General features: G+C 44.0%; 2 protein-coding genes across 2 annotated transcripts; one reads left to right on the forward strand and one right to left on the reverse strand.

Annotated features, from left to right (window-relative positions):
* Window positions 1–8,743: 8,743 nt before the first annotated feature.
* Window positions 8,744–9,169, reverse strand: LOC138354772 (uncharacterized). Its single transcript, XM_069309264.1, has one exon. The coding sequence runs from the start codon at window positions 9,167–9,169 to the stop codon at window positions 8,744–8,746; it is 426 nt and encodes a 141-aa protein (XP_069165365.1).
* A 95-nt stretch (window positions 9,170–9,264) lies between these two features.
* LOC138354773 (ice nucleation protein-like) lies at window positions 9,265–10,065 on the forward strand. Its single transcript, XM_069309265.1, has one exon. It carries the CDS (start codon window positions 9,265–9,267, stop codon window positions 10,063–10,065), a length of 801 nt encoding a protein of 266 aa, XP_069165366.1.
* The last annotated feature ends 1,711 nt before the right edge of the window (window positions 10,066–11,776 follow it).

Raw genomic sequence — 11,776 nt, forward strand, 5'->3', positions numbered from 1 at the left:
TATTTGTATGTATGTATATGTGTACAGGATATGTGGAAGCTGGTCAAAATTGCATATCACCTTTGTAAATGCACATGAATGACACTATGTAAAAGACACATCGAACACTGATTATGAAGGGCAGACGTAAATCTGTGTATCAAATTATACTTGAGTGATAGTACCATTTGCATTTTAAAAGCACTACAATCCCCTTTGGTTGATTGTTCAATAAATGACTGAACTATATGTTTAACAGATCTCTCATCCAGTCCATGGAAGGCAGAAGAAATATATGCCGGATAGCATTGTTAATGTGTGTCCACGTCAGAGGTAAAAAATAATAATAATAATAAACATGCATAGTGTACCAAACACTAAAATAAAACAGTTACCCATCCTCCCGCTCTGTGTTGGCGTCCGTGAAGATAACGCGATAAACACAACCCACCTCCAGCCACGGAAATTTTAGGAAATCCCTTGATCCTTAGGGCTTCACGTCATGGCTCGGCAGGATCACACACCTCTCTCTAGACCCTCAGGGATATTGTGTTTACTCCAACGACCTCGCGCACCTCTCTCTCTCTCTCTCTCTCTCTCTCTCTCTCTCTCTCTCTCTCTCTCTCTCTCTCTCTCTCTCTCTCTCTCTCTCTCTCTCTCTCTCTCTCTCTCTCTCTCTCTCTTTCTCTCTCTTTCTCTCTCTCTCTCTCTCTCTCTCTCTCTCTCTCTCTCTCTCTCTCTCTCTCTCTCTCTCTCTCTCTCTCTCTCTCTCTCTCTCTCTCTCTCTCTCTCTCTCTCTCTCTCTCTCTCTCTCTCTCTCTCTCTCTCTCACTCTCTCTCTCTCTCTCTACTACAGTATTACTAATTAATGAAAAAGAACAAGTGCCAGTTTGGCTTTATAATTAATGAAATATTCAAAGAATTCAAAAGTTACCGACAGGAGGGGGTCAAATCACGTTTTCATCTAGCAACTGCATTATGTCAGGTTAAGTACAAGTTATGTCAAGGTGCGCGAACAGCTGGCTCTCTGGGTTCGAGTCTACTGCAGGGAGGGTGTCTATGTGTGTTTACCAAAAAACTTTCGAGTTTATGCAAGTAAAATGTCGTCAATGGAGACACGAGTTCTCCCTGTAATGCAGTTGCTTGATGAAAAACGTGTTCTGACCATACACTACTCTCTGGTGCCCTTGGGGAGTGGAGATGTTTGGGGAAAGTACCTCGAAATTTCCATTCCTTTTAAGGGTCTGAGTTTGGTGTGATTGGTTAAGGCGTACCAGTTATGTCAAGCTGCGCGAACAGCTGGCTCTCTGGGTTCGAGTCTACTGAAGGGTCTACTTGTCTACTTCTAGGTTCGAGTCAACTTCTATATATATACATATATATATATATATATATATATATATATATATATATATATATATATATATATATATATATATATATATTTATATATATATATATATTTATATATATATATATATATTTATATATATATTAGTATATTTTGGTAGCAGTCTTTCCTGTAGACATATTTTATTAAATATGACCGAAAAAGTAAGATTAATAATTCTAACACGAATTTTCTCAATCTTTCGTACATTATGCTTCACTGTTGGAGGTAAATCAAAAATCACTTCTCCAAAATTCATTTTTATTTCTAGTCTGACGCGACACGGGCGCGTTTCGTAAAACTTATTACATTTTCAAAGACTTCACAAATACACAACTGATTAGAACTTGCATTTCCCTGATTTTATATCTACTTTTGAGTGAGGTGGGAAGGGTGATGCGGCATTACATTTGAGTGAGGTGGGAAGGATGATGTGGCATTAGAGGATATTAATAGGGTATTAAAAGTATCAACACAAGACAGAACACGAAACAATGGATATTGAATAGAAGTGTTTGTAGAAAGCCTATTGGTCCATATTTCTTGATGCTTCTATATTGGAGCGGAGTCTTGAGGTGGGTAGAATATAGTTGTGCAATAATTGGCTGTTGATTGCTGGTGTTGACTTCTTGATGTGTAGTGCCTCGCAAACGTCAAGCCGCCTGCTATCGCTGTATCTATCGATGATTTCTGTGTTGTTTACTAGGATTTCTCTGGCGATGGTTTGGTTATGGGAAGAGATTATATGTTCCTTAATGGAGCCCTGTTGTTTATGCATCGTTAAACGCCTAGAAAGAGATGTTGTTGTCTTGCCTATATACTGGGTTTTTTGGAGCTTACAGTCCCCAAGTGGGCATTTGAAGGCATAGACGACGTTAGTCTCTTTTAAAGCGTTCTGTTTCGTGTCTGGAGAGTTTCTCATGAGTAGGCTGGCCGTTTTTCTGGTTTTATAGTAAATCGTCAGTTGTATCCTCTGATTTTTGTCTGTAGGGATAACGTTTCTATTAACAATATCTTTCAGGACCCTTTCCTCTGTTTTATGAGCTGTGGAAAAGAAGTTCCTGTAAAATAGTCTAATAGGGGGTGTAGGTGTTGTGTTAGTTGTCTCTTCAGAGGTTGCATGGCTTTTCACTTTCCTTCTTATGATGTCTTCGATGAAACCATTGGAGAAGCCGTTATTGACTAGAACCTGCCTTACCCTACAGAGTTCTTCGTCGACTTGCTTCCATTCTGAGCTGTGGCTGAGAGCACGGTCGACGTATGCGTTAACAACACTCCTCTTGTACCTGTCAGGGCAGTCGCTGTTGGCACTTAGGCACATTCCTATGTTTGTTTCCTTTGTGTAGACTGCAGTGTGGAAACCTCCGCCCTTTTCCATGACTGTTACATCTAGAAAAGGCAGCTTCCCATCCTTTTCCGTCTCGTAAGTGAAACGCAGCACGGAACTCTGCTCAAATGCCTCCTTCAGCTCCTGCAGATGTCTGACATCAGGTACCTGTGTAAAAATGTCGTCAACATACCTGCAGTATATGGCCGGTTTCAAGTTCATGTCGACTAAGACTTTTTGCTCGATGGTACCCATGTAGAAGTTTGCAAACAGGACACCTAGGGGAGAACCCATAGCGACCCCATCTACTTGCTTATACATATGCCCATCCGGGCTCAAGAAGGGTGCCTCTTTAGTACAAGCTTGGAGTAGTTTCCTCAGAATACTTTCTGGCATGTCAAGAGGAGTACAGGCTGGATCACGATACACTCTGTCGGCTATCATTCCGATTGTCTCGTCCACAGGTACGTTTGTAAACAGCGATTCTACGTCCAACGAGGCTCTTATCCCTGTGGCCCGTGCGCCCCGCAGTAAGTCCACAAATTCCTTTGGAGACTTCAGGCTGAAGGCGCAAGGAACATAAGGAGTCAGCAGGCCGTTGAGTCGCTTTGCCAATCTGTACGTGGGTGTGGGTATCTGGCTAATGATTGGCCGAAGTGGGTTTCCAGGCTTGTGCGTCTTGACATTTCCATACGCATATCCAGGTTTATATTCCCCAATGATCTTTGGCAGGTGGAGTCCGGATTTCTTGGCGTTCACAGTTTCGATCAGTTTGTTGACCTTTGCTTTTAATTCGGCTGTAGTGTCCTTCGTTACCCTTTGGAACTTAGTTTGGTCAAGAAACTAACAACATTATATGGAGGACCTATGGCAATTCCACGACCAAGAGATGGCTTCCTGAACCTTGCAGGAATTAACCTCACTGAGGACCAGGTCACTCTCCTAAATCTGGGCATAAACTGTCATGTTATGTCCAGACCGAGTGAAATGGCCCGGAAAGTGGAGTTGGAAATTCTGTTGGACGACATATTCGACCTCGAGACACAAAAGAAGGTCACTACCAAAGATACCTTACAAGCAGAACTTATAGCAGAAGGAGGAAAGAATCGAGGCAACTACAGAAGCACCATACTGTCCCCCGAGCTTAGAGCGGCAGCTAAAAGCCTTCGCGAGAACAAGGAGATAGTTGTCAGGAGAGGTGACAAGTCGCCAATATATGTCATTCTTAAAAAAGACGAATATCTGGCGAAAATGAACATCATACTCTCTGACCAAACTAAGTTCCAAAGGGTAACGAAGGACACTACAGCCGAATTAAAAGCAAAGGTCAACAAACTGATCGAAACTGTGAACGCCAAGAAATCCGGACTCCACCTGCCAAAGATCATTGGGGAATATAAACCTGGATATGCGTATGGAAATGTCAAGACGCACAAGCCTGGAAACCCACTTCGGCCAATCATTAGCCAGATACCCACACCCACGTACAGATTGGCAAAGCGACTCAACGGCCTGCTGACTCCTTATGTTCCTTGCGCCTTCAGCCTGAAGTCTCCAAAGGAATTTGTGGACTTACTGCGGGGCGCACGGGCCACAGGGATAAGAGCCTCGTTGGACGTAGAATCGCTGTTTACAAACGTACCTGTGGACGAGACAATCGGAATGATAGCCGACAGAGTGTATCGTGATCCAGCCTGTACTCCTCTTGACATGCCAGAAAGTATTCTGAGGAAACTACTCCAAGCTTGTACTAAAGAGGCACCCTTCTAGAGCCCGGATGGGCATATGTATAAGCAAGTAGATGGGGTCGCTATGGGTTCTCCCCTAGGTGTCCTGTTTGCAAACTTCTACATGGGTACCATCGAGCAAAAAGTCTTAGTCGACATGAACTTGAAACCGGCCATATACTGCAGGTATGTTGACGACATTTTTACACAGGTACCTGATGTCAGACATCTGCAGGAGCTGAAGGAGGCATTTGAGCAGAGTTCCGTGCTGCGTTTCACTTACGAGACGGAAAAGGATGGGAAGCTGCCTTTTCTAGATGTAACAGTCATGGAAAAGGGCGGAGGTTTCCACACTGCAGTCTACACAAAGGAAACAAACATAGGAATGTGCCTAAGTGCCAACAGCGACTGCCCTGACAGGTACAAGAGGAGTGTTGTTAACGCATACGTCGACCGTGCTCTCAGCCACAGCTCAGAATGGAAGCAAGTCGACGAAGAACTCTGTAGGGTAAGGCAGGTTCTAGTCAATAACGGCTTCTCCAATGGTTTCATCGAAGACATCATAAGAAGGAAAGTGAAAAGCCATGCAACCTCTGAAGAGACAACTAACACAACACCTACACCCCCTATTAGACTATTTTACAGGAACTTCTTTTCCACAGCTCATAAAACAGAGGAAAGGGTCCTGAAAGATATTGTTAATAGAAACGTTATCCCTACAGACAAAAATCAGAGGATACAACTGACGATTTACTATAAAACCAGAAAAACGGCCAGCCTACTCATGAGAAACTCTCCAGACACGAAACAGAACGCTTTAAAAGAGACTAACGTCGTCTATGCCTTCAAATGCCCACTTGGGGACTGTAAGCTCCAAAAAACCCAGTATATAGGCAAGACAACAACATCTCTTTCTAGGCGTTTAACGATGCATAAACAACAGGGCTCCATTAAGGAACATATAATCTCTTCCCATAACCAAACCATCGCCAGAGAAATCCTAGTAAACAACACAGAAATCATCGATAGATACAGCGATAGCAGGCGGCTTGACGTTTGCGAGGCACTACACATCAAGAAGTCAACACCAGCAATCAACAGCCAATTATTGCACAACTATATTCTACCCACCTCAAGACTCCGCTCCAATATAGAAGCATCAAGAAATATGGACCAATAGGCTTTCTACAAACACTTCTATTCAATATCCATTGTTTCGTGTTCTGTCTTGTGTTGATACTTTTAATACCCTATTAATATCCTCTAATGCCACATCATCCTTCCCACCTCACTCAAATGTAATGCCGCATCACCCTTCCCACCTCACTCAAAAGTAGATATAAAATCAGGGAAATGCAAGTTCTAATCAGTTGTGTATTTGTGAAGTCTTTGAAAATGTAATAAGTTTTACGAAACGCGCCCGTGTCGCGTCAGACTAGAAATAAAAATGAATTTTGGAGAAGTGATTTTTGATTTACCTCCAACAGTGAAGCATAATGTACGAAAGATTGAGAAAATTCGTGTTAGAATTATTAATCTTACTTTTTCGGTCATATTTAATAAAATATTATATATATATATATATATATATATATATATATATATATATATATATATATATATATATATATATTTATATATATATATATATATATATATATATATATATATATATATATATATATATATATATATATATATATATATATACACACATATCTTTGACCCCCCCCCCCCTCCCCACAGACAAAAAAACGTGAAGCACATTGAAAATATTCTTTACATATTATTAAATGCCAACTCATTAATATTTAGTTTTAGCGGTAATTACCGGCGTTACTACATGCCGTTCAGAGGCATAACACGAAAATTACCAACAGCTAAAACATAAACTAATTACCAGTGAAACGATACTAATTCTTACCCATTTGTACATGGAATGTACGAATGGGAGTTCATCCATTTCCTTATCAGCACCAGCCACGGTACCTATCACTTGAACGACGCCATCGCATACACACAAACACACACACACACACACACACACACATACACACACACACACACACACACACACACACTCACACACACACACACACACACACACACACACACACACACACACACACACACACACACACACACACACACACACACACACACACACACACACACACACACACACACACACACACACACACACACACACACACACACACACACACACACACACACACACACACACACACACACTCACACACACACACACACACACAAGGAAAACCAGTGAACGAGCGGACAACACGCTGATCACGTGATCCTGTGGTCCCGTGTTCGATCCTGGGCGCCTGCGAGAAACGATGTGCAGAGCTTCTCTCTCCCTATGACCCTGTTTCCTAGCAGTAAATAGGTACCTGGGAGTTAGTCAGCTGTCACGGGCTGCTTCCTAGGGTGTGTGTGTGTGTGGAGTGGGAAAAAAAGTAGTAGTAGAAACAGTTGATGGATAGTAGAGAGGCAGGCCGAAAGAGTAGAGTTCAACCCCCGCAAGCACAACTAGGTGAATGCACACACACACACACACACACACACACACACACACACACACACACACACACACACACACACACACACACACACACACTCACACGCAAACATACACACAATACTCACAGGAGCTGAACAAAAGGGCATGGCGGAACTTCCGTAATAACAGAACACCAGAAAGTAGAGAGAGATACCAGAGAACCAGGAACGAGTATGTTAGTGTGAGAAGAGCAACTGAGAAAAGGTATGCAAATGATATAGATAATAAAGCCAAGACCGAACCAAAGCTACTACGCAGTCACATCAGGAGGAAAACAACAGTGAAGGAACAGGTGATGAGACTTAGGACAGGTGAGGACAGGTACACAGAGAATAACAAAGAGGTGTGTGAAGAACTCAACAAAAGGTTCCAGGAGATCTTTACAATAGAACAAGGAGAGGTCATGACGCTAGGAAAGGTGGCAGGAAACAAGGCGACCTTGGAAGGGTTCGAAATTACAAGAGATGAGGTCAAGGAGCACCTATTGGAACTGGATGTGAGAAAAGCTGTTGGGCCGGACGGAATCTCACCATGGGTATGGAAAGAGTGTGCAGGAGCACAAAGTGCTCCTGCACACTCTTTTCGGTGTGGAGGTTACGTAGACACTCACCCATGTTAGTATGTCTACTCTACCTATTGACAATTTATTAAATCACGAAAGAGCTCGGAATATTGTCGTGTTAATCTTATGTAGATACTAACGCCTAATTAAACCACGTGTTTTTGTGAATAGTCTTCCATACAAGTCTTGACCCTAATGCCAACTCTGGTAGTGAAGACCTGCATTAACAGAGCGCCATGTAGCGAGTTAACCTTATACTCGCTCCAGTTTCTCGTTACCTTTTACTCGTCCGTGAACAACGCCAACAGAAGTAAGCAAAACAAAGCTGTGTGCTCAGTTTAAGCTGTGTGTATGACGGGTAGTGTGAGGTAGGAGGAAGTATGTGGTAGGAAGTGTGAGGTAGAGAGTGTAGCACTGGTAAAGTGTGAGGCTGGTGAGGTGTGGTGAGAGGTGTGCTACACCTTGGTGAGCCGTCCATTACATTCACAGTGTTACCGGTTAAATATTAACCGTGTACTCACCTAGTTGTGCTTGCGGGGGTTGAGCTCTGGCTCTTTGGTCCCTCACCCGTGTGTGTGTGTGCGGACGGTCTTCACTGTGTGTGCAGTTATCATGGCCACCGACGCCGGCATTACTGGTGCTCCTGAGGTCAGCTGGGAGTGAACTCACTAACAGCTCATCACACGTTTATTGAGGAAAAAGTAAGTCAAATGTGTGAGAATTTCTGGATACAATTTGGAATTTCGGAAGATATCATGAATACTACGATAGCTGGAGATGGACCTGGGTCGCGTGGATGGGACCATGAGGAGATTGTTGCCGTCAACACCCAGGTGACGGAAGTGACAGGTCCAGCATCACCCAGGTGACGGAAGTGACAGGTCCAGCATCACCCAGGTGACGGAAGTGACAGGTCCAGCATCACCCAGGTGACGGAAGTGACAGGTCCAGCATCACCCAGGTGACGGAAGTGACAGGTCCAGCATCACCCAGGTGACGGAAGTGACAGGCCAGCATCACCCAGGTGACGGAAGTGACAGGTCCAGCATCACCCAGGTGACGGAAGTGACAGGTCCAGCATCACCTAGGTGACGGAAGTGACAGGCCAGCATCACCCAGGTGACGGAAGTGACAGGTCAAGCATCACCCAGGTGACGGAACCATTACTGGTCCATTACTGGTCCACCTTGTTGGCCGACGACTGGTCCATCATGCTGGCCGACGACTGGTCCACTATGCTGGCCGACGACTGATCCACCATGCTGGCCGACGACTGGTTCATCATCCTAGCCGACGACTGGTCCACCATGCTGGGCCGACGACTGATCCACCATGCTGGGCCGACGACTGGTTCACCATGCTGGCTGGCGACTGGTCCACCATGCTGGCCGGCGACTGGTCCACCATGCTGGCCGACGACTGGTCCACCATGCTGGCCGGCGACTGGTCCACCATGCTGGGCCGACGACTGGTTCACCATGCTGGCTGGCGACTGGTCCACCATGCTGGCCGGCGACTGGTCCACCATGCTGGCCGACGACTGGTCCACCATGCTGGCCGGCGACTGGTTCACCATGCTGGCCGGCGACTGGTCCACCATGCTGGCCGGCGACTGGTCCACCATGCTGGCCGACGACTGGTCCACCATGCTGGCCGGCGACTGGTCCACCATGCTGGGCCGACGACTGGTTCACCATGCTGGCTGGCGACTGGTCCACCATGCTGGCCGGCGACTGGTCCACCATGCTGGCCGACGACTGGTCCACCATGCTGGCCGACGACTGGTCCACCATGCTGGCCGACGACTGGTCCACCATGCTGGCCGGCGACTGGTCCACCATGCTGGCCGACGACTGGTCCACCATGCTGGCCGACTACTGGTCCACCATGCTGGCCGACGACTGGTCCACCATGCTGGCCGGCGACTGGTTCACCATGCTGGCCGGCGACTGGTCCACCATGCTGGCCGGCGACTGGTCCACCATGCTGGCCGGCGACTGGTCCACCATGCTGGCCGGCGACTGGTCCACCATGCTGGCCGGCGACTGGTGCACCATGCTGGCCGGCGACTGGTGCACCATGCTAGCCGGCGACTGGTCCACCATGCTGGCCGGCGACTGGTGCACCATGCTGGCCGGCGACTGGTGCACCATGCTGGCCGGCGACTGGTCCACCATGCTGGCCGGCGACTGGTCCACCATGCTGGCCGGCGACTGGTGCACCATGCTGGCCGGCGACTGGTCCACCATGCTGGCCGGCGACTGGTGTACCTTGCTGGCCTGCGACTGGTCCACCATGCTGGCCGGCGACTGGTCCACCATGCTGGCCGGCGACTGGTCCACCATGCTGGCCGGCGACTGGTCCACCATGCTGGCCGACGACTGGTCCACCATGCTGGTCGGCGACTGGTCCACGACTGTTAAAGGAGGAAGAATCGCTGCACTTGGCACAGTGAAAGCAGCTTTCAACTGTAAACCCTTCATTTATTCTTATTAGGCACACTTTCTCTCTATTTATAAATGACATTAAAAAATGACAGAAAAAATATTTATAATAATTTGTAATGTGTAATGACAGCAATAATAATAATAATATTAATAATGATAATAATAATATTGGAAATATTATTATTATTAATATTTTTATTAGTGCATACACATACAGGATGTGTATGAAGAGGGTATGTGTGTAAGTAAATATACAGGGTGTGAATTTTCGGGGAATAGATATACACGTTGTGTATGTATGGGGTAATCATGTATGTACACGGTGTCTACATTCAGAGTATTTTCAGGGTATGTATTTAAACATCCATCATACAGGTATGCATTTATACATACCTTGATGTTAATTATGTTTCCCTGATGTGTGTGCATGTGAAGAGTATGTAGGAACATTGGTGTATGTTGAGGCATGATATGTACACGCTGTATATGTACAGGGCATATATATATATATATATATATATATATATATATATATATATATATATATATATATATATATATATATATATATATATATATATATATATATATACATATGTCGTACCTATTAGCCAGAACGCACTTTTTGGCCTACTATGCAAGGCCCGATTTGCCTAATAAGCCAAATTTTCCTGAATTAATTTATTTTCTCTAATTTTTTTCTTATGAAATGATAAAGCTACCAATTTCATTATGTATGAGGTCAATTTTTTTTTATTGGAATTAAAATTAACGTAGATATATGACCGAACCTATCCAACCCTACCTAACCTAACGTAACCTATCTTTATAGGTTAGGTTAGGTTAGGTAGCCGAAAAAGTTACGTTAGGCTAGGTTAGGTAGGTTAGGTAGTCGAAAAAAATTAATTCATGAAAACTTGGCTTATTAGGCAAATCGGGCCTTTCATAGTAGGCTGAGAAGTGTGTTCTGGCTACTAGGTACGACATATATATATATATATATATATATATATATATATATATATATATATATATATATATATATATATATATATATATATATATATATATATATATATATATATATATATATATATATATAGATGTGTGTGTGTGTGATCAGGGTGTGTATGAAGAGGTTTTATATGTACATGGTATGTATGTAGACGGCATACATATACAAGGTGTATATGTATAAAGTATATGTTCAGGGTGTATATGTGCATGTATAAGAGCGCCCTTCATTACTCGGGAAGCCAGGCAGAAAGACCTTTGTGTCAACAGCACATCAAAGCCCTTTCATGAAGAATAGCATAACGTAACATCAGCAGCGTATGCGAAACTTGCATAAATATGAACAGTTTTTAATAGTTTAAACCAGGAAGCCTTCAGCACGCAGTTCACAGCCGATGGAAGACATGTTGCACAAATACAGCACCAGTGTTGTACCCTCGTCTTGGTCAACAAAAATTAAACTGAGACGGACCTCAGATTTTCTCCAATATATTTGTCTCTACAATTCAATTCCTGTATTAACAGGAAAGGCTAAATGAGCTCAAGCTTCAGGTACTCGACGACTAAATAGTTAGAGAAAAAATGATAATGACATATTATAATGAGAGGAATAAGTAAAGTAGACGAAGAAATAGGTAAAGTAGACGAAAAAATATATAAAGTAGACGAAGAAATAGGTAAAGTTGACGAAGAAATAAATTAAATTAAAGAAATAGGTAGACGACAAATTTGCAAAGTAGACGAAG

Source organism: Procambarus clarkii, chromosome 64 (assembly GCF_040958095.1).
Source record: "Procambarus clarkii isolate CNS0578487 chromosome 64, FALCON_Pclarkii_2.0, whole genome shotgun sequence".
NCBI lineage: Eukaryota > Metazoa > Arthropoda > Malacostraca > Decapoda > Cambaridae > Procambarus > Procambarus clarkii.

Excerpts from the sequence above, each read along its gene's own strand:
- LOC138354772 (XM_069309264.1), bottom strand. The coding sequence starts at position 9,169 with ATGGTGGACCAGTCGCCGGCCAGCATGGTGAACCAGTCGCCGGCCAGC.
- LOC138354773 (XM_069309265.1), top strand. The coding sequence starts at position 9,265 with ATGCTGGCTGGCGACTGGTCCACCATGCTGGCCGGCGACTGGTCCACC.